We start from the raw sequence: 27,652 nt of genomic DNA, 5'->3' as shown, positions 1-27,652 counted from the left end.
CCGTGTAAATATATATATATATATATATCGCCTATAGTGCACATGAGCAATTTTCTGAATTTAAAGAGGTAGGGTTCTGGAATTTCAATGACGATTACAAAACCGAAAACTATGTGATTTATGTCTAGCATACACTAGCGAACTACGCTTTCACGTAAAACGTAGCTTTTAAAACAAATGTTATTTATTATAAAAACTAATTATTCATTGTAATCGTATATTGCTTCATGACCGCTCGAGTAACAGTATTACTTCCGGTTCGGCTATGTCGTTTGTGGAATTGCTCTATTAACTTCTAGAGGATGTATGTGACGTTTGTATATGTATATGTATATAAATAAATATATTTTACCAAATTCTCTAAATTACTAGATGATTATCATTTTTATTCAATGATTACATAACAGTTAATGAATTTTGTGTGTGTGTATATATATATATATATATATATATATATATATATATATATATATATATATATATATATATACACACACACAGAGAGAGAGAGAGATTTTCGTTACCCGCAATATCGTAAAGCCACAATCACCATACAACCCTTGACTGTGCCAAAAAAGGATGAGGCTGCGCAGTTGCGTGCTTTCTGTTGTACGCGCGGAATCCTGCATGATCAGTTTCTGTGTCCGTCTTATGTAAAACAAAACTAAGATGAACAGATAATATGTTATTTGCAGTTATTTTACTCAGTTTGACAGAATAATATGTGGGTGTAATAACAACATTCTTGAATCGGATAACTGCATGTATTTTAAGTTGTGGACAATTGCCGCCGTTTTCAAGATTCGTGCCAGACAAGGTTTGTGGTTCTTTCCTTAATTTTATTGTTTTCAATTTTACAAACAAGCAACGGCACACCTGTAGCAGGACTTCACAGTCGCAATAGTAAACAGCACCCATACACGGCCGAGGCTCTTTGTAGTACAGCACTGTAAGAAATGCACTGTGTTTCTTTTAGATTTTAGATCCTCATCTGTTATCCAACACCAGGTAATGTCAAAGTTTTACTACTTATTGATAGCGTGTGCATAACATGACACATGTAAGCCAAAATAAGACTAGTGTCTTGTCCGTGGTGTATTTTTGTTTTGTGGAGAGAGGCAGCTTGAAAGAAGCACGCCTGGAGTTGCGTATTGGTGATAGGTTGCCGAGTTATGTTTTGATTATGTTTGCGGTGAAACTTCAGCAGACAGCTTCAGTTTCACTCTTCAGAAGCGGCCTATTTTAAACTAAATCCCTTGAATACATTTTGTTTTGGTGTATTAGCTGTGAATGTCATCGTTGTTGTCATATATCACGATCACTGCTATGCACATTCTCATGCCATGATCTGAACACAATTGGTCAATTGCATCTAAATTATAGATTTATTAGGGAGCTGCGGACTAGCTAAGCGATACTAAAAGGATCATCCTAAGCTGTGTACTAATTTAGTACCAATTCATGCAACGAAAAAAGATGTGTAACAAATCTGGGTACTAGCTGATCCCCAGCTTTCGTACGGACTATGGGATTAAGCGCTTTGTTGTCGTGTAAACAGGAACTGAAGCTGGTGGAGGGCTCCAAATCTGAGTGATTGGTTCCAGATAATTATATTTTTAAGAGCGTTATGGTTCTTTGCTCGTTGCCAATATATATATATAATATATTATATATATAATATATATATATATATAAGATATATATATATATATATATATTATCAGATATATTCTAGATAATGTTGCATCGTGGGCCAACAAGCAACAACCAAACGAGCAAGTTGGGCCGAATGGCCTCCTCTCGTTTGTAAACTTTCTTCTGTTCTTATGTTCTTAAGTAAAAGTGATGTCACATATAGAACACCATTACATCATGTAAGAATAAATCAGGGATTTGAATATAAACAATAACAAGTAGTTGTCATGCCGTCAAACACCTGTAAATACCTCCAATGTTTTGATTCAAACACAGGCTCCCTTGAGAAAGATATGTACAACATATCGAAACGTTGGGCAGCTGGCTCTTTGAGCTAATATATATATATATATATATATATATATATATATATATATATATATATATATATATATATAGTATACGTTAAGTTGAAGAAATTGAATAAGGATAAAACTGGTTTTGTTGCAAATGTTTTGACAGTTTTTTTTTTTTTTTTTTTTTTTGTGCCCAAGGGGGGTGGGGGTTCAAAATTTAGTTAGTAAACACATATTAAAAACCAATACTATCAAATTCACAGTTAAATAAGCTGGCAATACATTTTGAGTTTTTTCATATGTGTTAGTATGATACCACAAGTATGTAGTGTATAGAATTTGCTGGACTAACTTAAGCCCCTTTAACACTGGCACTGCTACCCACGTTCTGGCTACCCAGGTCATAATCCTGCGTAGTGTGAAACTACTTACTTGAGTCGTACCCGGGTTAACCCGGGTCGCAGCGACCCACCTCAAGATGTGGGTTGACACTCTTTGACACGGGTTCAGTGAGACAAAATGCACGACAAGCGTTCGTAAGCCGCCGCAATAACAAACAGCCACATCTGCATGAAGGTTTCACTTCCGAAAGAACATTTCTATTTATTCTGTTTAGATGTGTTTTTGGTGATTGAGACCCACCATAAAACAGATTGCAGCAGGGATTAAGAAACATTTGCTTTAATCAACATTTGGGCCAATGGTTCAATCCAAAGAAGTGTGGATGGAAGTGTCCATATCAAGCTGCTTCTGGGGCATTGATACGCACATGGTGTACTTGAGTCTGTCACCCAGGTCAACCCTGCTTTATCTAAACCAGTGTGAAACTGCATAGCCGACCCGCATGACACTGGGTCCTGACCCAGGTAGAGCATGCCAGTGTGAAAGGGGCTTTAGTAACGTGTTTTAGTATCCTGTCGAGTAGTGGTTCCTAACCCTGTGTCTGCTGGTTTTCATTCCAACTAAGCTCTCAGTTACTAACTAGAGCCTTAATTGAACTGATAATTTGCTTAATTAGAACTTTGTAATTGTTTTCAGCTCTTAAACAGTTGCAGAGTTCAAGTTACTTGTAAAATGTTATAGCTAATTTGAAATCTGCGTCATTTTAAGATCTGAAAACAACAAAAAGGCCTAATTAAGTAAATTATGAGTTCAATTAACAGTTCAGTTGAGTAAGTGAGAGCTCAGTTGGAATAAAACCCAGCAGAAACAGGGGATCCCCAGGACTAGTGTTGGGAACCACTGTTCTAGAGGGCAGCAGCAGTTACTTTGGGTTCATTGCAGTTGAGAAAATTTTTAAGACACAGCTGTGGACTTGACTAGTTTAGTACCGTCATTCGTACTAACCACGGGGCAATCTCCAGTTAGTATGCTCCTTTTAGTTTGTTGCAATTGACCTATTGTCACTAGTTTTCCGCTCTGGCATTGAAAACTACAGTGGCCCTGAAGTGCAAAACACAATACAAATCCAAAAACACAAATGCAAATGCAAAAAAAAAACAGAAATACAATTGAAAAACAAATGCAAATTTCAAAACATGAATGCAGACAAACAAAAAAAAAAATGCAAAAAACGCAAAAATGCAAAAAACTGAAAATGCAAAGCAACTAAAGCAGAAAACACAAAACAAAAACTCTGGGTAAATACTGTGTGCTGTTGGATGTGCTGTACTATAAAGTTATCCCTTTGGGGTCCATTTTTTCAGCACCTATCAGGCGCGACCAGTCCAATTTATTTTCACAGGAAGTTTATTTTACACTCGCTTTTAAAAGTATTTTGTTTAAAAGGCACTGCATATCAACAGGACACTCATTACTGCATCTCCAACCTCGTCCCACCCCTTGTTCACTGTATTTATCACATATCTCTTCGTAGTCTTGCATACTGATAAATCATCTCCGATCACTCATGTTATCACCAAACTCCTCAATAATGCAACCCAAGTCATTGTTTAATTACTATAACATCTCAAAAAGTTCTGCAAATGTCTGTGATATTGTTTGAGCGCTGGGTGTTTGTTTATGTCCTTGTTATCTCTGTGGTGCTTGTGTTTTTTAAATTGTATTTCTGTTTTTGTATTTGTGTTTTTCGATTTTGTGTTTGTGTTTTGCACTTCAGGGCTACAGTAGAAAACACTATTACATACTGTACTTCCCCAAATATCCCATCGTTTAAAGTACGGAAGGACCCTGTCATATTCCGAAAAAGAACACCTGTTACAAGAGGACAGGTAGGTGAAAAACTAGCCGTTTAACTTGAACCAATGTATTTTTCTCTTTCAGAATACCTGAACTATGTCTAAAAGAAAGGATCATACTCCTAGTGCTAGACCACAAAAAAGGACCAGAACTGAAGAAGCTGAGGACACAGATGAAGAGAGTAATATCAGTCAGTTTAGGTCTGAAACACCTCAGAATTCACCCTTGGTAAAAAGCTTTTTTTTTTAAATGATGTATTTGTACACATCCATTAATTGTGTAGGGTTTCTGTTCCAGCTATAATAATTTGCTGTGTTTTGAAGCAGTCATGTCAGGACAAACTGCACAATTTGTTTGAAGGTTATCAGATTTCACTTTGTATTTGTCATGCAATGCTTCTGAAGCTTTGTGATGCAACCTGTTAGGCTGTGGCAGGGGATGTGTGTGCCCTGCCACATGTTTTACTGAAGCAATACAACCGCTATTCAGGGTGGGAATTTTAAACGTTTAAACATACATACTCTAAAGAAGTGGTTAAACCTTGAATATTCTAGATTTATAACCGGTCATGTGACCAATTTAACCAAATCATATGTGTGGGTGTGTGTGTGTGTGTGTGTGTGTGTGTGTGTGTGTGTGTGTGTGTGTGTATATATATATATATATATATATATATATATATATATATATATATATATATACACACATATATACATATATACAGTGGCTTGCAAAAGTATTCAGACCCCTGACCAATTCTCTCATATTATTAAATTACAAATGGTACATTGAAATTTCGTTGTGTTTGATATTTTAATTTTAAACACTGAAACTCAGACGCAAATATTGTAAGGTGACATTGGTTTTATGTTGGGAAATATTTTTAAGAAAAATAAAAAACGGAAATATCTTGCTTGCATAAGTATTCAACCCCTGTGTTGTGGAAGCTCCCAGTTTCCACCAATGAAAGAAATTGCCCTAACGAGGACACAGTTACTTTACTATTGGCCTCCACCTGTGAACCAGTAAAGTTGCTGTCACATTTTCTGAATAAAAACCCCACTGTTAAAGGATCATTGGTAAGGCTGTGAATCTGAAGGAAAATGAAGGCCAAAGAGCATTCTACAGAAGTTAGAGATAAAGTAATACAAATGCATAGATTAGGGAAAGGGTACAAAATAATATCCAAGTGTTTGGATATCCCAGTGAGCACAGTTGGATCAATAATCAGGAAGTGGAAGCTGCATCACACCACCCAGGCACTGCCAAGAAAAGGTGCACCAGTCAACCATATCAAGAGCTCTGCATAACCCTGGCCTATATGGAAGGGTGGCAAGAAAGAAGCCGTTACTCAAAAAGTACCATCTGAAAGCATGTCTGGAGTTTACCAGAAAGCATGAGAGTGACCCAGCTGTGATGTTGGAAAAGGTTTTGTGGTTAGATGAGACCAAGATAAAGCTTTTTGGCCAAAACTCAAAGTGCTATGTTTGGCACAAACCTAACACTGCCCATGCCTCAAGACACACCATCCCTTCAGTGAAGTATGGTGGTGGCAGCATCATGCTGTGGGGATGCTTCTCATCAGCAGGGACTGGGCATCTTGTTACAATTTAAAGAAGAATGGATGGAGCAAAGAATGCATGGAGTCCTGATCTCAATCCCATTGAGAATCTGTGGCACTATTTGAAAATTGCGGTCCACAAGCGTCGTCCAGTCACTCCGACACTGTGTGCAAAGCTGGTACATACTTACCCCAAAAGACTTAAAGCTGTTATTGCAGCGAAAGGTGGCGCTACCAAATATTAATGTGTGGGGGTTGAATACTTATGCAAGCAAGATATTTCAGTTTTTTATTTTTCTTAAAATTATTTCCCAACATAAAACCAATGCCACCTTACAATAATTGATTTTGAGTTTCAGTGTTTTTTTAAAAAATATCGAACAGAACGAAATTTCAGTGTACCATTTGTAATTTAATAATATGAGAGAATTGGTCAGGGGTCTGAATACTTTTGCAAGGTACTGTATGTGTGTGTATATATATATATATATATATATATATATATATATATATATATATATATATATATATATATATATATATATTGTAAAATATATTGATGTTAGTAATTTATTATCATATACAGTGGTCCGTCGCGTATCTGTCTGCTGTGGTGCCACGGTAAGGGCGGATATTATAAAAAAAGGATGGAGTTTGGCAATTGCCTCCAAGCAGTTATTCTAATTGGTGCAACAGAAAGATTGACACTGGGGCGGGTTTTATTCTCGGTCGATCTGGCACTTCATTGGTGGCACTGTGTTTTCATGCTGTAGTGGGCATGGTATGGTTCAGTCCACACAGGGTTAAGAAAAATGTATTTTTTAACTTTAGTTATATATTAATAAAATTGTATCTCTAAACAAAGGAATGAGGCAAAGCCACATTCGGAATTATTTTGAGGAAACGGACAGACGAGAAAACCGTGGTATGTAATTATTTGAAATGAAAACATTCAGAATTAACGTGAATGGAGTTACTGAATGCAGTAAAAAGCAAACATCCATAATAAACCAAACGCTCTAGATGGTGACTGTGAATGCGTATAACACGATTTTAAAAATAAGTTCTTTTTTGTTTGTTTTCCAATGTTAATTCAGAGAACGCATAATTATACATGTATTATGTATAGGCTGTAATTTTTTAATTAAGAAAGCCCTTTATATATGTAATTTGTCAACAGAAGGGAATATTTAAAATATAACAATGCTGGTTTGGAATCTGCATTTGATAGTTTCTGTAAATATGTAAATTGTGTTTTTTTTTTTTTTTAAATTAGTTTTGTTTTTTGAATATAATGTAAAAAAAAAAAAAAAGAGTTTAGTTTGGTTTATTCACATCTCAGTAGCGCAGTACAAATACAAAGACAGACATTTACAAAGATAAAAATAACAAAACAAATGCTTTTAAAAAGACCAAATTCCCATTGAGCTTATTTTTTTAGATTCTGTTGATTTTTTTTAGTATTACATGCAGGATAGCCTTTATTAAAAATGTGCTAATGCCCATTAATTAACTGATCAAAAATTTGAATCGAGTCACAGCCCTAATTTCAATATATACTTTGGTGTATATGTGTTTTTTTTTTTTTTTTTAATGTATTTAGGGTTTCTTTGCTTGGAAAATACTAACCAGGGCTGTCGGTATACATCAGAATGTAATATAAAGTGTGTGTATGTGTGTAGATATGGTTTAAATGCTGACACCTGCATAGCATTTAAACATTAATAAAAATGTACCAAAAGCACACCCCTAACCGCTATAGGTATCCCCCCAGTGCTTTGGCATAATATAGCCTGCTCCATTGCATGGCAATGGCTCAAGAGCTTCCACATATAACCATTTGGTAGTGGATTTTAATACAACAACATTTGTTTAAGTAATATACATTGTACAAATCAAAAGATCAAATTGTGCATGTGAGTGACATTTAATGTCTGATTTATAGTATACCCACATTGTCAAACAGTTTCTGTTAAGACAGAAAAGAAAACTGAAAATAAAAACAGTGCATGATTGCTGTCTGATGAACCTTCGAAGGTTTAGAACTACCTTTTGAATTCCTCTCTAGCTAACGAACCTTTGAACACAGCCCTAAAATGATCAGGAATGTCTTGTCATTTTTCATTATTTAGGTTCACTATTTAAACTTGTGATTCAGAAAAGACAAGCATGTAAAAAGTGGTCTACTGGCTATGCTTACGACTGAGATTTCTGTGAACTTTGCATGGGCCTGGTATGTTGAAAACCATACCTGGTATTATTTGTCCGTTGAAACTTTAGTGGCTGGTAATTGTTAGGTATTTTAAATTAAATATGAATTACATTTACTAATATTTAATGCACATGTTTCATTTTTTCTGTAGAGTTCAGGAGAAGTTGGCATCATTGAAAGCATTTCCTTGAAAAACTTCATGTGTCATTCTTTGCTGGGTCCATTCAAATTTGGGTCAAATGTCAACTTTGTTGTTGGAAACAATGGAAGTAAGTTTCTTCTTCTGGTGCATACAGCATGTATGGTTTGATTGGTGGTAATACATTTCTTTAGGGCTGAGGTCAATAAATAAATGCACAGGTCAGTGCTGCTGACTATTCACAGTCTATAACTAATGAACACACATTTGTATGTTTAAATGCTAGGTGGTAAGAGTGCTGTATTGACTGCACTAATAGTTGGACTTGGTGGGAAAGCGCTTGCCACTAACAGAGGGTCTTCTCTGAAAGGATTTGTGAAGGAGGGTCAAAGGTAAGTACAGTGAGTAATGTAGTCTTCAGAAATGTTCGGACATCAACCCACTGCATGCACGATTTTGGCCACAAACTGCATATTTGTTTACAGAATACCTTATCAAAAAATATTTCATTTTCATTTTAGTAATATAGAGCAACCCTGAAAAAAAGCAGCAGTGCTGTTTTTGGTGTAAATAAATTGATCCATTCCAAAAAACAAAACAAAATTAAAAAAAAAAAAAAAAAACATATAGGAAAGCCAATTCAAAGTTCTTTATTATTGTAGATTATTTGTTTTAACTAGACAAGACACTGTTTAATAGCTAATCTAATCCTTGGTGTGTGAATGTGTGTGTGTGTGTTAAGACATGTAACTTATTAAATGATTTGTCATTACCATTTAGCTCTGCAGATGTCTCAATAACTTTGCGTAACAGAGGACCAGATGCATTTAAGCCAGATGTGTATGGGGAGGCCATTATTGTGGACCAAAGAATTTCCAGTGATGGAGTAAGATCGTACAAATTAAAGAGCAAATTAGGTATTTTGTTATCCTTCAAAACATTTCTGGCATCATCATAATTTTTTAAATACTTCATATTATAATTCTAAAATCTGGATTTAATCAAGTAAAGCAGTCAATAACCCACAGCAACCTTTTCCATTTAAGTTTTCTTTTATGAGCGTTAATTGAAAATAAAATTAAATCACAGATCCTAAAAGATGGAGACATGTTTTACAAGGGTATTATAACAAGCGTACAGGGATATGATATTCTATTATAGATTTTGCAAGCTTATGCTGTGAATGTGTTTGGTTCTACAGCTGATTGATTATTTTCAGAATTAGTTACTTAGTTAATGAGTTACTTAGTTAATTAATTAATTAATTAGTTATTACTGAATGCAGTGGTTAGATAAATTATAATTTAAAAGAATGTTGATTTCACGTTGACCTTTTGCTAGAAACCTGTCGCACAAACAAGTACAGTACTAAAGAGAAGTTGATTTTTATTTTTATTTTTTGTATTTTTTTCCCCTGTTTAAACCCCCAAACAATTTGTTTAAAAGGTCATGTGGTGTCTATAAAAAAGGAGGAACTTATTTCAATACTGGACCATTTCAACATTCAGGTATTTTTTAAATTACTTTTGAAATTGTTATTACTTTCACATCGAAAACTGCTTAATTTTACAATATGAAAACTTTAAAATATGCAGTCCACACCTCACAAGTTATTAGGATACATGTTAAGCTTCATGTAATGTGTTTAATTGTTTACAGGTGGATAATCCAGTGTCCATATTAACCCAAGAAATGAGCAAACATTTTCTACAGTCAAAAGGAGAAGGTGACAAATACAAAGTATGTTGTCTCACATTTTAAACTTGTTAATGGTTTAACACTACTTTACATAGTCCAAGATTAATGCTAATCTGGGTCAACGAAAACTGTTGATTAAATCAAATATTTTTGTAGTTAGAATTTGTGTACAATTAAATATATTTTTAAGCTGCTACAATTTTTTTTTTTAATGTAAGTTGCTTCCACATAATACATGCTGTGCATTGCTTGTGTCGAATGTATTTTTCAAATGTTTTTTTAAATCCATTTTAGTTTTTCATGAAAGCCACTCAGCTGGAACAAATGAAAGAAGATTACACCTATATTATGGAGACAAAGACAGTTACACTTCAGAAGGTTGAGAAACATGACGAGGTAATTTGCAGAGAAACATATCTATAACATACTAGATTAGATTTTTTTTTTTTTTTTTTAATTATATTGTTGGCTACAATGTGTGACTTAATTTGAATTACCGGTAATTAATGAGTTGCAGTCCCTCTCGTGGGTACAATGTTGTTTCGACTGGCAGTTTTAAACTTGTCACTATCATAAAAGATACTTACCTAAAGTTATGGCCAAAAGTTTAGCATCCTCGAATTTTAAGATTGAGATAATTAATTAAAAATAAATTTGAAAAAAAAATATGTATGTATGAACATAATTGTTTGATTTAGCGTCATGTAATTAAAAAAAAAAAAAAAAAAAAACATAAAAAAAAAAAACCCAATAATATCGCAAAAGTCTACTGGAAGCCATAATACTAGTTTCATTTCGAAATATCACTTTTTTCAATTTGTCAGTTTTTACATCCGGTATGTAATTCAATGTGTTAATGTAACATTATTTGGTAGTTTTCGTTCAACTTTATGAAGCAAAATTAGTTCATTCTATTGGGTGATGCAAAACTTGCGGCCATAGCTGTACTTAAGTATATCGTCATGTATGATTCTGGTTTTCGTCACAGAGTTTAGAAGACCTGAAACGCCAGTGTTCTGAGAAAGAGGACCGGTACAATAGCCTGGCATCTCTAGATGAGATGCAGAGCAAGCTAGAAGAACTGAAGCATCAAATGGCCTGGGCAGTGGTAAGAAGTGTCTGCCTTAATTATTTATCCTTGTTTTTGTGTGTTTTTTTTGTTTTCCTGCTCAGCTTTTCATGTGAGGTATAACTGATAAATGTATCTTTTATTTTTTTTATTTTTTGTAATAGTATTAATAAATAAGATTATTTTATGCTATCAATGTTGGCCAAAAATATTCAAGTTTGTTTTATTACTGATTCTATTATTATTATTATTATTATTATTATTATTATTATTATTATTATTATTATTATTATTATTATTATTATTGCCATCTGGGACTTTCCGACAGGGTTATTGACACCCTACAGAATGCCATGGCAGCGTCCTTGCTTTCCCAGAGTGCATCTGTCAAGGGCATATGCAATGCAGTGGTGTTCTCCCCATACCTTCACTAGGTTTTACAGACTGAATGTTGTGGATCCTCAAAACCCTGGTTTTGGAACTAGTGTTAAGGACAGCCTCACAGTCGACCCCTACAACACAGGCACAGTGAAATTCTTCGTCAGTATTTTAATGGTAAAACACAGGGCAGCCTTCGGCTTGGTCTTGTAGCATTCCGGTCGTTCTGCAATCTTTGGCTTTGGTACACTCACCCATTCAGTAATGGTTACATTTCGTACTTGAAAGGGAACGTTAGCTTATTATCATAACCCCGGTTCCCCGAAATAGAAATGTAACCATTAACCTTCAAGGTCGCTGAGGCCATGATTGTAACACACTTGAAGGAAAAATGGCGCTTAGATCTGTGAGCGCAGTCCTTTTGATCCCACGGGGGCTGGGGTCGTGACTGTGTCACAGGCTCAAAGGGGCAGCTTTGGTATCCAGTATTCAGGATTCAGGTCTTTAGGAGGTAAATAACTATTTGGTAATGGTTACATTTCTTTTTCAGTGAACCAGGGTTATGATAATAGCATCATGTTTTGTTGTTTTTCTAACAGGTCTCTGAGATTGAAAAGCAGGTGCAGCCTAGTAGGGATAGAATTAAAGCTGAAGAAAACAGCACGGTTAAGTTTGACCAGAAAGTGGAGGAGTGGAAGGTAACATCTTGTTTTTCTACACATATTTTCAAAGTATCTTAAGTCTTTTTCTTTTTTTAAATAAGTAATACATCTTGTAGGTTTACAACGGTAGAACCAAACAGCTGTATAATAAGATGTATTTGTTTTTTATATTACAAGTTTTGTAACATTACAGTGACATTTATCTACATTTAAAAAAGATAACTAAATACTGGAGAAAGCTAGGTTCATATGCTCCATTGTAAGGGCGGTAGATTAACACTAGAAGGACCGGAGATATACTCATTCCTAGAAGCCCTGCAGCAGTCTTTCTGATGGCTGTATTCAAAACACTGTAAATAGTATAACAAAAGGAGAAACAGTTGGATGTAATTTGTTTATTTTTTATTGAGTATGTTACATAAACATCTGAAAAATCAAAGCATATTATTTATATATATTATTTTACAAATCACAACAAGAAAATGTAAATAAATAAACAGCTGATCAGACATCGGTTTTTACAACATACATATTTATAAAACTGAAACGATAGCAATACGTTTTTACTTTTCAACAGCAATCGGTTTATTATCAGATGAGCAAAAGCAACTGAACAACGTAGATAAATAAACTTAGAAAAAAAACATTTTACAGAAGCGCACAGCACAAGAAGTTATTAAAAAAGTCAAATTTATTTTTCTTTTTTCGACAAAAGGGTATTCCTTTATCTTGAGTCTAAGGCTATTCATAATCAATACAGATAATGCGCTTCTCCACGCCACCTTTCTGCACAGGGCACAGCTGTCCGAAGTTTTATTTTTATTGCACTGGCATTGGAGTCTCTTGTGGCTCTCAACGGGGTTGCCAGCTTCAGCTGTGGGTACACGCTGGGCAGTCTCCCTCTGTTCCAAATGCTTCTTGTGAAGTTCCTGTGCTAACTGTAAAATATATTCTCTCCTTGGTAAATTCTCCATGCATTCTTTGTAAAGTTCCCAGGAGATGATGGCTACTAGGTCCAATACATTGTAAAACACCTGAACAGACCACCGTCGGAATACCGTGCCATCTGATCCAAAACGTCAACTCCATATTTTGTTGTGTTGTAAAATTCCACGGTCCCTAGTATTTATTTCCACTAGTCCCGATGCTAATTGACTGACCAAAGCAGCGAAGCTGGCAAGCAGGCGCCAGCCGTGAAAAGGCTGATTGAAAACAATAGCCTGTCAGTAATTCACTTAGTTTTCTGTGTGGCCGTCAGTATGACTGCTCCCGGATCTTTTATGTATAATGTAATATAGCTCCTTTATTTCTGCACTCCCGCGTTTCATGCTTTGTGAGAATATTTAATACATACGGACAGAAAGGTACATGAACTCACAGCCCCATATGTGTTACACTACTGGAGAAAATTACATTTTAAAACCAAAAAACGCCGAAATGACTACCGTGGGCTTGTTAAGTGTCAACGATTCAGTATCATCAGTCAATACGCTTCCAGCTATTAGACAGTAAGATGCCTGTTGGAACATCACCGCATCACCTGTGAATCTAATTTAAAATCAGTCTGTGCAAGTACCAGCTTTTTCATTTTGATATGCTGGATTGAAATCTCAATTTACATCTGTTAAACAGCGAATACTAAACAGACACAGTTGGTTCAAGTGCATTTTATTATCCACAAAAAACAGCCAATTAGTACTCTGCATTGACTAAAGCAACCAGACCTGTACCCGCAACTGCAGTGTCAGCCAGTCACAGCCTGTCAGCTCAACTGGAGCTCAGACCACCTCTCAACAACAACCAGAGACATTGACCATTCACTAATATTGCTCCATTCATTTGTTTTCGTCTCTAATTATGTATGTGATCCTTTCTGAACATTTTTGGGATTATTAAGGGTACTAGATGAATCAGTACATGACCTACATTTTCATCTTGCAATAATGTTGTTGCAGTGTTAGTGGCCTGATGTTCCATAAAATAAACAAATTACATTTTACACAGGTTTTAATAGTGTAATGAATGTTTTTGGTTGTTTTCCAAACTTTGTTTTCCCTTTTCCTCACATACTATACTTTTCTAGTTTTTGGAAATATGGATTCCCACCTTGGAACGCCTGTGGTGGTAGGCCATTGCCAGTTTGGTATGATTTAATAAAATGCTTATCGCACAACTTTAGCACAGTACATAAACACATTGTTTGTGCTATGAGGAAGTACTAATGGAAATATTTAACAAATAATTACATTTAACCATCCTCTGAGATATAAAAAAAAAAAAAAAAAAAAAAAAAAAAAAGCAAAACCAGAGATGACGAGATTGTTCCAGCTATATCGGCTGTAAATAAAGGATGGCCACAGTTTAGGCAAGTAAAATTCGAACGTTTCTGTAATATCAATCGTTGTAAATACACTTTTGACTGCAATGGATGTTTCATTAATGGTAGGGTTCTCATGATGCATGGCATCCAAAATATTAGCTTAGCCCCTCCCAAATAACTATAAAATGACACCCAGTGGCACAGCATTTAAAAGTTTGTTGCAAAATCATAATAAAGGACAGGGTTAAGTGCATGTTTTCATGAACAACAGCACTGCTATCATGGCATGTTGCCTCTATGTTGTAAACATTGTTGCATTGCGTTAAAATGTCTTTACCTGAGTCAGACTGAAAAAAGGTCTCAAACAAGAAGATTAATTGCCAAGCAGCAAGGAACGTGGGAGAATGTTATGCTAATCAATTATGGTAAGCAATGTTATTACCCCCTAAAGATCAAAAAGAAACATGTGATGTTGAATTTTAATATGTTTTTTGTTTCTTTAGGGAAAAGTTGTTGATGCAGAAAAAAGGTATAAAGAGATCTATGATCAGTTGGAGGGTATAACTGAAAAGGTACAGACTCGGCAACCCCAGTGTACTGCTTTGAAGGAAGATGCACAGGCAAAGAACAAAGCCAGTAAAGAGGCTGAGGTTGGTGTGAAAAGATAAACTAAACAAGAGTGACCATTTCCAACAGTTATCATCAGTTAGCCATCCTGTTGCATTCATTAGTAATTGCAATTATTTGGTAGTTTTATGAATCTGTGAAACCTCTGTAAAGACAGCATTTTATATATTGGACAAGAAATGCATATTAATAAAATTTTGTATTGAAAATATGCATTTATTGTCACTATTTGAAAACCTGTATATTTTTTTTTTTAAATTGTATTTAGGCTTCTTATCATCGCTGCAGAACTAATCTGAAACTCTTGGAGAAAGACAATGAGCAGCTAACAAAACGCATTGAGGAACTCAGACACAGGTAGGAGATGTCACAGTGACAAAATAGCGCAGCTAGACATTTCTACTTAGCAATTGGGAAGGGGGGGTTAGAAATTCAAAGTGTGTTTGAGTTATTGCAAAGTATTCTGTACAGTTTTCATAATATTAAACAATTTCCCTTTCACAGTATAAATCAGTCTTCTGAAGCAGACAGAGTGGTGAGATTTGAAAGGATTAAAAGCCTTCAAGAAGGGCTAAAGGAATTAAAAGACCAGGACGCTACTGTAAGTCAGCAGATGGACCAGTTCCAGCAGGCCATCGGTAAATACAAGGAAGAACTCTACAAGCTCAGGTGGGCAATACATATATGATCAGGAAATCTGTAGTGTTCTTCAGATCACCTTAGATGGAACCTAATAACTTTGTACTTGTTGCTTTTCAGACGTGAAGAGCAAGATGTTCGTAACACAACTGAATCCAGAAAAAGGCAGCTGTCGTCCCTGAAGGCCAGCAGAACAGACAGAGTAAAACGATTTGGAGAACACATGCCTGCCATTCTTTCAGATATTAATGAAGCATACAGGCAAGGGCGTTTTGTGAAGAAACCTGTTGGCCCTCTAGGTAAAGACTGATATATGTTAAAGGGTACATCGTGTAGTGATTACAAGAAGCTCTATCTTTGCTGTATCATGTGTTGTATGCAGAAATGTACTTTCAACATAATTCAGATAATGCATTATTATTAATAGTAGTATTATGGTAGTTTAATTCCCTGCAAGAAGGGAATAAACCTTTAATGAAACTATGCATTACCATTTGTGGCATGCTGTGAATGTAGGTCACAGTGAAATTCTGTTTTTTTTTTTTTTTTTTTTTCATGGTAGAAACCTCTTTAATGTCTTTAAATCCTGGCCTTGTGCATCAATACATAACATTTTATTTTTGCAATGTGTTTTCCAGGATACTGTATACGACTTAAGGACCCTGAACTTGCTCTGGCTGTTGAGAGCTGCTTGAAAGGGAATATGCAGGCCTTCTGTTGTGATAATTACAAGGATGAGAAAACCCTGCAAAGTGTGATGTCTCGTTATTACAAACATGGCAAAAGACCCCAGATTATCGTCAGTGAGTTTACTCATGAATTGTACAATATAAGAGACAGGTAAGTCTGACACCACTGTCTCTACAGTCCAGCCTGGAATTTTGGATGCCATATTGGTGGCATCATCTGCATTCAACCAAACACTGCTGTTGTGCTGCATTTCTGTTCTCAATAGAGAGCTGCATAAAATAAGATTATTTCAACATTTAAATCAATGAAAATGCCTAGTACTCGAAAGAGACTTCAGTTTACTTCAACATTGTATGTTGCTCTGGTCCACTCTAATGTATTTGATTTACAGATCAAACTGTTGTTTTGCAGGGTGTTTTGTGGGATACTGTGGAGGAGTGACACCTCATTTAAATATAGTACTGTACAGTATTGTCCAAAAAACTATAGGTTTGGGAGTCCTTTTTACCTCAATCGGGAGGGGAAACAGTAGTCCCCATATGTAGATGCAGTAAGTACATAAAGACAAACAATGTACAGTAACTGCGCCCTTCCATTTAATTTTAAAATACATGTATGTCATTTCAGAGCTGTCAATCATCCTGAATTCCCCTCTGTACTTCAAGCCTTGGAAATAGATGATCCAGTGGTAGCAAACTGTCTGATTGACATGAGAGGCATTGAGACAATTCTGCTAATTAAAGTAAGATTTATTTTATTGTAACGTTGGAGTGTGTTCAGGGGGTAGGAGCTAGAGCTCGTAAACTTCTCTCCTGTTTCTCGGGCTCTCTGTCCTTCTCTCCCTATCCCCCTCTGAGCAAGCAAAGCTCTCTACCCAGCCTTTTTTCTCTAAACCAGCCAGGCATCGTCTCTCTTGCAGCCCTTGCTCCTGGTCCGTGAACTGTACTCCATAGTTCTTTGAACTTTTTGAGCTAACTTTCATTAAGTGGTGCAAGATTATTATTATTTTTGTTCCTTTTGATAAAACAAATAAAACAAATAACATGCAACCTAGTTTACCCAGAATGCAACATAACATCACAGCCTACAAGCTTAAAAAGACATTGTAGTATGTTCAACAAACTTTTTGGTTAACATACAGACTAAGTTACATTGTCAGATTTATAGGTAGTGTTTACTACCAGAGTATATGTGGCATTAATTTACAAAGTAATACCAAAACATGTTGTTAAGTAGCCAACATAAACTTGAAACCTGGGTAAACTGTTCCGTTATACTTGCTTTCATGGAATTGAATTACAAAGGCATCTGAAACTCTTACCTACCTGACATTCGTTTTGCTTTATCTCAGACTTTGTTTGCCATTTTACGGTTGTGAATGTTCTTCCTATTTAGAACTAGTCTTCATGCAGACCAGGTTTTGAACATGTAGATGATGCTGGTAAACTAACTGTATTCCTGATGTGTTTCAGGATAACAGTGTGGCTCGTCGAGTAATGCAGTGTGGGAATCCTCCTCGAAATTGTCGTGAAGCCTTTACACGAGACGGTGACCAAGTGTATAGCAATCGCTATTACTCTGCTGACTATAGACGAGCACAATATTTAAGTGGAGATGTAGAAGCAGAAATCAGGTATGTAAATGACTTAAAATGGAATCAGTTGTTTTACCATCTACACCAAACCTTAAGTTTCATTGAAAACTGATTGCATACAAATGTGATTTTACAGGCCATGTAACATATGCAAACTAACCTAATGTTAACATAAGTAATGAAGTCCAAGATTAGTGCTAACCGGTGTTTGTAACAAGTTATTGGTGTTCATCCAACTAACTATTGTTTGTGCCATCTCGTTCTGGAGGAAAAGGTGAATTTATTCATTAACTCGCACATTAAAACTGCAGTAAGCCTGAGCATGAAATGTTGAATCTTTTCCCAGTCATCTCGAGGATGAAATTGAAAATCGGTTGGCACAGGTTAAAATGGTTCAGGACCAGTTACATGCTTTAGAGGATGACATAAAACAGAATGAAGCACTTCTTCGGAGAAAACATGACAACAGAAAACAAACAAAGGTGATTATTTATTCATTTATTCCCCCCTTTTTCTGTATAAAATATAGTGCAATTATAATATAATATATATATATATATATATATATATTATATATAATATATATAATATATATATATATATAAAATAATCTACACACACACACACACACACACACACACACACACACACACACAAAATGGTATATGCCGAAATCTGGCAGTTCGCGAGGTGGTGGGCAGATGCTGAATTAGCATTGAATTTTATTTCATTTCGGCATCTGCCCACAGCCACCCTGGCTGATAGCAAAGAAAGACTTTTAACAGATGCAGTATACTACTAATAGAGAGTGAATTACCTTTGTTACCTTTAAGTGCAAAAGTGCACCACCATCGAGCCACGCATTGCCATGTTTATTTAAATAACTTAAATACTTTCTGACAACGCTAGTTTAAAGCAATAGTACTCAACAAAATATCAATGCACAAGGTTAGATCTAGATGTTAGAGTAACTGATATAAAATGTGATGCTGTTTCGGCATCTGCCCACCACAGTTGAGCACTTCACGAACTGCCCGATTTCGGCATCAGTCCATAATATATATATATATATATATATATATATATATATATATATATATATATATATATATATATATATATATATATATAAAAAGCTTCTTTACTGAATGCTGAAAGAAACATCTTCTGACTGCTGAGGTGTGCTTTTAAAAAGAGGCCAGCTTGTTTCTCCTTGTCTGATCCAGACAGATATGCAGATGAAGATTTGTTTCATAGTGACATTTGAGGCTACTCGCCTTGCACAGACTACAGTGCAAATGATTTGTTGCAGATACCTATATAACCAGTATTTCTTTTATGTGGGCCATGTTTTCTCAAGTCGGGTAAGAAATTAATAGTCTTTGTCAGAGGTGACCAAACTGCAGCTCCCGGGCAGTTCAAGTGCAGCTCCAGGTGAAATGCTGGGTGACGCACACTTTGTGGCTCGAATGAACTGAAGAAAGAATAGTAAACAAAGAACAAAAGGAATTGTACCATGGTATTTTTTTTTGGTTAATGAGAATCTATGATGTTTAAATGGTAAGGAGCTTCAATTTTTAAGAGAAATTCAAATGACGTGATCCTTACTATTTTTTATAGTGTTTTCAATAATTTTGTTAATTTCAGTAGCGAGTTATCAGTTTTCACTAAATCCATCTCTGTCTGGCTGTTTGGAGATTTTTAAATGCTGAACGGCCTTTCTCATTCTGTTTTAATCATGTGACAATGTGACCTTTCAGGTCTGTAATTCAGTGGGACTGTCCGAGGTTGAAAGGTCACGGTCACATGATTTGAATGGAATGAGGAAGGCTGTTCAGTCTCTTGCTGAAAGGCAGATTTAGAGAACACTGGTAATTGGAGAAACAGACCAGAACCACACAGAATGATTGCACAAAACATGAAATAGTAAGAAACATAAAGAAATGAAAATGACTTTTGAAGCTACTTGCTATTAAATATTTATGAGTAATGCAGTATTTATTTATTTTTTTTCTGTAACTTGGCCTGGTGGTCCTTAAGCATTATAACTTGTTCTGAATAGCTTGTTACAAGTAAATGAATTGAAAGATGTATATATATTTTTTCTGCTTTTTTTACAGGACAAAATGAGAAGGATTGAATTAGAAATAGTTGATCTACAAAATATAGAGGAGCCCCAGTCTGTGGACATCTCTACACTTGTAAGTCAAATAGAAATCCAACATATTCCAACAATTTTGTAAAATCTAAATGCATGGAAACTAGAAAAGGAAAATGAACAGTACTTGAATGAATAGGACTGTTTTCTTGTGACTGCTATCTGTCCTAGGTTTTGGGGTGTAAGACACACTGGTATTAAATATGTCATTTTGTGTCCGTGCTTTACCTATACATTCATCTAAATTCCTAGCCCCCATTGGTAAATTATGTCATAGAATAACTTTCTCTTTCTTGTAAACAGGAAGAGGAGTCTCAAGATATATGCATAAAGATAGATGCTGCAAAGCAGGATGCTGAAAACGCTAGAAAAAAGATGGATGAACATAGAAAAGTCTTTGAAGAAGCTGAACACAAATATAAAGAGTTCAAGGAGCAAATTAATATAATATCAGAAGAAGCAGATCCATTAAAGGTAGGTTTATAAATGACCTTTTTTTCAGCTGCACAGTTTAAAAATGTTTTTGGTTAACATAAATTACATTTTTTTCAACAGGAAGAACTGAGTAAAGCTGACTGTGAATTTGAAAAGAGCAAGCACCACAAACAACACTATGAAGAGAAACGAAAGTTGCATCTAGACAGTATAAAAAGACTGAAAGCAGAACTTGAAGCTAAAGAAAATGAATTGCAGGTATAAATGCCGCTCCAGATAAGGTTTTGGGTCATTGAGTAATTTACTAAATACTAGATCAACAATCCATTACAAAATTCTTGTTGGCAGGATGTCTGTCTGATTTTGAGGCTAGGTTCACATTAGCAAAGTTATTATTATTTCACATTTTGTATGACGTGTTGTGTATGCTTGAATATAAATAGTTCAATACTTCCAGCATAAAAAAAAAAAAAAATATCCCAAATCATTACAGTCGTGTTTGAGACCTGTCTTTCATTTTTTTAATTGACACTGGCAGAAGTTATTTCCCATGAATGATGCACCAGCACGTTCTCTTTTTATTTGTATGTCACTGTAGGCACCGGATTTGTAACATTGGTGCTGGTAGTCAAGGGGCAGATTCTCCTATACTTGGGGTTAGGAAAAAAAAATTGAAAATGATCTCTTTAAACAACAAAATGTAGCATTTTCAGTAAATCCAATATCTGTTGGATAAAAGACTTACCTGTTGTATAAGTTTTGTATACTTGCAATATCTTATTTTTGTGTCTACAGTAAATATTGCTGGTGTGTGACACAAGAAAGTGGACCATGACACAATCTGATCCTTTTGGTTTTGTCACTTTGTGTGAGAATCTGTGGTCTGTGAGACATGAAAGGTTTGCATGAATGACTAGGGCTCAGAAGTGTTGACAAAGGAGAAATAACGCAATTTTTATGTTAAACTAATCTGATGTGCCCGCTTTCCAGAGAATTGATGGAGCACAGGCCCATATAACCTGCCGCTATCTATATTACTGCCAATAATGACGGTTATTCTGTGTGTGTGTGTGTGTGTGTGTGTGTGTATATATATATATATATATATATATATATATATATATATATATATATATATATATATATATATATATTGTATATTTGTCAACTAGAATATTTTCTTGCTGTACATTCCCAAAGGCTTTTGTCAGAAAGGAGCAGCATTTGTTAATGATGATGTTAATGACCTTCATGTGTACCATTCTAAATTCAGCTCTAGAAATTGGAAGGTATAACGGTTTACCATGATGAGTGATAATATGCTATAAATCTGTTGGAATCTGGAAGTATACCATATTTCTTACAATGTATTTATACCTAACTTGTTAAAGCAATATATTTTTTTAACATTTAAAAGGCATCTTTTAAGCAAGCCAAAGAGATCTGCCAAGAGCGGTTAGAGGTGCGCAGGAGTGTCAAGAGTTTGAACACTGAGATGAATCGCTTGAGGGATAAAATTAATACAGAACAGGACCAGCAAGGAGACAGAGCAGAAATTGTAAGGTGGGATACTGTCTCTACAAACACTGAATAATATATTTAACAGGTGGAAATGTTTGTCTGTCCTGATTTTTTAGTTTTTTGGGGGGAGTGGTAAACCTTTTTTGTTTAGTAGATAAACAACTGCTGTGTATTTTGAGCAATTCAGATAGAAACTTCACTGTAGCTGTCCTGATAGCTACGTACATTGCTCATCTAGCATGTATTACAAATGTTTACATTAAATTCATCTGGCAATTAGAATTAAACATCTGATCCTACCAACGACTACATCAAAGAATTAAACACTTTTTATTAATTGCAATTTTAACCATTTAGAATGTATTCACAGCCACATTTTCCGTAATAACTTTATAAAAGATTAAACTGATGTTTGAACATCATGTATCTGAGTTTATTTTCCATTGAATACCAAGTATAAGCATTACAAATAGGAATGTGCCGATACTCTTATTGTCAGAGTAATTGCCTTTAAGAAATTTGAAGTTGTTGGGTATTCATTAAGTGAAATAAAAATAATGTAATTATTCAACGCACACCAATGTGGTCCGTTGGTTTCGCGTATTTGCTCATGACCAAACTTTCTTTTTATCCTTAGTTTCCTTAGAAAAGTATAATCTCTGCAGTGAATTGTGGTAGTGTAGTCCTGCGTAAGGTGTTATTTCTGAGTGAACTTTGACCAAAGAAATACTTATCCCAGTTTTCACAGCAGTAGCTTGAGTTACATTAAAGGAATGGTCACTGTTAAGTGACAAATCAGTTGCATTTGCTAGTTTTGCAACATTCTTCCATTGTCAGTTTAAAGCAGGGGTCTCCAATCCTGGTCCTGGGGGACTGGTGTCCCTCCTGGTTTTTATTACAACTGTGCCCTAAATTACTTAATCAGACCATTTTAAGTAATTTAGAGTACTGTTGGAACGAAAACCAGGAGGGACACCGGCCCTTCAGGACCAGGATTTGAGACCCCTGGTTTAAAGCCTCTGTAGGGCAGTACAGCAGTAACAATGTCAGCACCCCAGATGAGAGAAGGATTTGCTTACAATCAGTAGAAGCTGATTGCCATTGATTGGTACCAGGGTTCACCACAGACCTTTTTAAAGTGGCTGTCGCCGCCCGGCTGAAAAAACCTGATCCGCCCCTCTTGCAGGTGCTACTGTGCCTTTGACAATAAGGAGTGATTGCGCTTCTAGCAGACTAGATCACTTGCACGTTGGAACCACAGCTGTGTTACATCTTGACACAACCTTTAACTTAGCAGAGAATTGAAGGGGCGGGTTTCTGTGTTAAGCACTTTGAGAGGCTAATAAGTTAGACTGCTAAAAAAAAAAAATAACCGATTATTTTCAGAGCAAAAATATTGACAATGAATGCAGGGTTTTCAAAATAAGCCGGCAATGGGCGCAGTCCACTGCTTAATAGCCTACTATATTTGCACCAGCTACTTTATTAAGTACATTTTTTGTTATATTATTGTAAACTAAGGTGATTATATAGTACACAATAGCTATACATACGCACCAAAAAAAAAGCGTATTTCATTTGTTGTGATATCGTAAAAATATGTACCCATGTGTTTCTGAGAGATATTGGGGGTTCATGTATAGAGGCTGTACGCCTTTAAGAAGAAATGCGTGGTGGGATATCAGCGGAACACTTGTCAGCTGATGCACAATTCCAAATGCTTAAGTGCAGAGGTGCTAGATTATTACACTCCGGTTTCATGCAGTAGTTATGATGGTGACCAAACGTGTGTGAGTATTGTGTAAATGTGGAACAAAAAAAATATATATATAGACATGCATTAAGTGAAAAGTTTTTTTTTTTTGTCTATGTGTGTGTGTGTGAACTGCAATAAACCTGCGTTATCTTTCCCCAATAAAATTGTCGAGTGCTTAAATAAGCATGGTAATTTACCATAATAAAAAAAAACAGTAATGAAAAAGAACATGTAGAACATAAAAAAAGCGCAAGCAGATATAGTCAGTGAAAGACAACACATTATTCAAATTCTTTGTCATATTATACATTTAAGGAAAAGAAAGTTTATTTTTCAGTTAAAAGTGCTCCCGGCTATAATGTTCTGCCGCCCAGCTGTACAGAATTCCTGGGGAGAACTCTGGTTACTCACTTGTGAGGAAAGGGCAGTTTTTCATGTTTTGAAATCAACATATTAATAAATAAGTGTGCTATTAAAGACAATTACTCAAAAAATATGAGTATCGACAAACCCCTAATTATAATATACCTAGATTTTCACATCTTTACCCATGTACCTCCAATTATAATGTATTAATTGCCTACTGTAATCTGTGTTTCCATTATTAGGCAGTACCACGAGGCAGTACAACAATACAAGGAAATTGCTTTGCAGGTGAAGAACTTGAAGAAGTTTGTTGTTCTACTTGGGAAGATCATGCATGACAGGCACAAAGCATATGTGAAGCTGAGAACGTAGGTGATTTATTTATTTATTGTTTACTATTATTTATCGAGTTATATGTGTATAGAGGTGAAGATTGAGGTTTAAGATATTTAAATATACTAGTGATCCACTTACAGAAATAGAACACACATTATACAGCAGCAAGCCTCATGCAGAATTCTAAACCGTCATTACCTGGTAAATGTAATTTTAAAAATGCAGATATCAACATATTAATTCTGAAGAAGCTCCATCTTGAGTGTCTGGTGTGAGGAGGATGTCAGACACTCTGGAGATAAAATTATCTGCCAAGTTGGATCTTGGGTTTGTAGTTTACTGAAGTAGGTGAGGCACAGAATGGCAACTAAATAAAGATTTAGCACTTTTTCAAGTGGTCAGTATTTGGTTTTGTACACTGTATAGTCTTTAAACTATGTAGGTAAGGGAAATAGGTATTTTAATTTTTTTTTAATTAACATTCTTGAGTTGGAATATATATAAAAATGGTATTACTTTTATTTTTTTTGTCTTGGCAGGTATCTTTCTGTACGTTGCAAGTATTACTTTGACTCCTTGCTGTTGCAGCGTGGCTACTCAGGCAAAATGACGTTTGATCACAAAAATGAGACACTTGCAATTGCGGTATGCTATGTACTTTCTTCAGGAAAGATATGTATTGATTTTATTTGCTTACTTATTTTTTAGTTGAACAGTAATAATAATAATAATATAATAATAATAAATTCATACATACATTGAAAAATAGTAAGTTGGTGTAGAAATGTCTAAATGTAATTTAATATTACTGTGGATGATTCTGTCACACTGGTTGTTTAATACAGGTCCAACCTGGAGAGGGAGACAAGGCTGCCTTAAATGATATGAGATCATTATCTGGAGGGGAACGCTCCTTCTCCACTATCTGTTTCATCCTGTCTCTGTGGGCCATTGCTGAGGCTCCTTTCCGCTGCCTAGATGAATTTGATGTCTATATGGTATGTTCAACAATTTAACCAAGGGTAGCCATATTCGAATGTCATTTCTGGTTACCACTGGCTGTTGGTAGGAGAAGATGCATGGCATAAAAACAGAAACTTTTAATAGAATCGTCTGTACCAAATGTGACACTTAAATCATACCTTGTCTTACATGTTTATCACTACTACAACTAATATATTGATGGTAGAACTTGCTTTCATTGACCTGATTTATTTTTTATATGGAAAGAACTTTAATGTAATACCTATGTATGACTTAACAGCTGCATCCACGTTTGTTTCAGTTTTCAACCAAAAGACCCTGCTACTTTTACTTTTGCATGCTATTTGGTTTTTAGGACATGGTCAACCGAAGAATTTCTATGGACATGATGCTAAAAGTTGCAGATAGCCAGCGCTACCGTCAATTCATTTTTCTCACCCCACAAAGCATGAGGTATTGGTCTTTTTTTTTTTTTTTCTCCTTCAAATGTATTGTCATGTATGTCCCATTGACTGTGATTGAAAGAAATGAGCAGCTTCACATTTTTATTTTTCCTATTTCCTTACCGTTTTTTATGATACCTGCAAACTGTAATAGGGTTGTTCAGTGACTTGAGTTCAAAAGCTGATCTTCATTGCTAGCTGTCAAACACAAAAGTAACATAGGGTAGATCAGACAGTGTCTCTATAGTCGTAGCAGCCGCCATCGTTTAGTGAAGACCTACGCTATATTGTGTTGGTGTCTATGGATAACAATTTAAATATGAAGAGCACTGGTCTATTCTTCTGTATTGTTATGCATGTGGTGAAATACATGCACCAACTAAAGTAGGCTATTTTGTTTGGTTATCTTTGCTCCAATTGGCTGAACTTTCATATTCAGGCTGCAACATTGTTTTGTAGAAACAATGAGGCAGCATTACATGTTAACTGCTGGGATGACTACACTTGGCCTTCGGCACATGTTCACAAATGCTGGCTGAATGTTAAATTTCCTTTGGTTACTTTGTGCTGTCACTTGATTTTTCCATATGTATTGGGCTTTTTTATTATTATTATTATTATTATTATATTATTATTATTATCTTCAAATTCATTGTCATCCAGCTCATTGCCAGTCAGCAGTCTAATTCGAATTCTACGAATGCATGACCCAGAACGTGGGCAGAGCGTGTTGCCATTTCAAACAAGAAACCAAGAAGAGGACGAAGATCAGTAAAGATTAACTGCATCTGGCATCTGGCGATCTCTGTTTTATTGTATGTGTTTCAGCAAATGATACAGGGGATATTTACAATCTGCTAGCACTGTTTACACTTTTTTTGATGTGTTATAATAAATGTATTAAATGTTTTATTTTTGGATTTACGGTTTGTTAATTTTTATTTACAATTTGCTAGCACGTTGTTTTTTTTTGTGTGTGTTTGTTTATTAGAAGTATACAAAATGTGTTCTATTTTTTGATTTATAGATGTTTTTTTTGTAGAAGTAATTTAAAGAGAATAATAATTGACTTGTTAGAATATTGGATTTAGTCATATGAACCAATTTTGGAGACTTAACCTTTCATGAATATCATGAAATGTCTATTTTCGTAATATCACTTTACTTGAATCTCCAGGTATTACACTCAAAATTAAATGAATATACCACTAAAAACCCTTAGAGGGTGTCTTTCATACGAAAAGTGTGCCTTACTTCCTTATGTTATCTGGTTTTTGACCAAAACCAAAAATCTAGCATGTGGAACAAGAGGGGTATTGTCTAGCCCTAACCGCTGGAAAATGAAAGCTAGTTTGTTTAAAACATACTTGCTGGTATTTATAGCAAGACAACATAACTATAAAGAAAGATGTTTCCCCTGCACTGTACACACTTTGTTAATAAAAATAAGAGGACAACTGGCTGTTTGCAGGAAGAATCGTTCAGACCATGCATTTCCAGTAACATCTGAAGTATTGTCAAAAAATTAAATAGTTCAAATAATACATCAGCAATATTTGGTTAAAAGGTTTTTAAAAAAATTTAAGTACTCACTTTTGATTCAGTCTTTTTATTAACTGCGGATAGAGTGCATTTTAGTTCGCTTCAAGAGCTTTTTTTTTTTGTTTGTATCCAGTATTGTTTGTTGCATACATCCCCCCCCCCCCCCCCCCCCCCCCCCCCCTTCCCCCGTCTGCTGCATAATTGTTTTCTCAATCAGTCTTTTACAAAATCTGAAAACAAGCGATTCTTTTCATCTGTCATATGTAAACGACATCAGACGTGGGGTTTATGTAACAGTTGTTCCTATTTAATTTAGAGTTAAAAAAAAAAAA

The 27,652-nt window shown here is 35.3% G+C and overlaps 1 protein-coding gene across 1 annotated transcript; it reads left to right on the top strand.

The window, feature by feature from the left end:
* Positions 1 to 544: 544 nt before the first annotated feature.
* si:dkey-119f1.1 (uncharacterized protein LOC557127 homolog) lies at positions 545 to 26,717 on the top strand. Its single transcript, XM_041249822.1, has 27 exons — positions 545 to 817; positions 4,275 to 4,418; positions 8,115 to 8,232; positions 8,389 to 8,494; positions 8,883 to 9,019; positions 9,549 to 9,610; positions 9,762 to 9,842; positions 10,095 to 10,196; positions 10,789 to 10,908; positions 11,847 to 11,945; positions 14,733 to 14,879; positions 15,125 to 15,213; positions 15,361 to 15,525; positions 15,616 to 15,794; positions 16,134 to 16,335; positions 16,813 to 16,927; positions 17,658 to 17,818; positions 18,126 to 18,261; positions 19,900 to 19,980; positions 20,241 to 20,411; positions 20,493 to 20,630; positions 21,790 to 21,935; positions 24,258 to 24,383; positions 24,891 to 24,996; positions 25,197 to 25,349; positions 25,691 to 25,788; positions 26,442 to 26,717. The coding sequence occupies exons 2-27, from the start codon at positions 4,287 to 4,289 to the stop codon at positions 26,551 to 26,553; spliced, it is 3,282 nt and encodes a 1,093-aa protein (XP_041105756.1). The 5' UTR covers positions 545 to 817; positions 4,275 to 4,286; the 3' UTR covers positions 26,554 to 26,717.
* Positions 26,718 to 27,652: the final 935 nt, after the last annotated feature.

Source organism: Polyodon spathula, chromosome 5 (genome assembly GCF_017654505.1).
Source record: "Polyodon spathula isolate WHYD16114869_AA chromosome 5, ASM1765450v1, whole genome shotgun sequence".
Lineage (NCBI taxonomy): Eukaryota > Metazoa > Chordata > Actinopteri > Acipenseriformes > Polyodontidae > Polyodon > Polyodon spathula.
The sequence above is the reverse complement of the archived record's forward strand: the minus strand, read 5'-3'. Positions and strand labels throughout refer to the sequence as shown.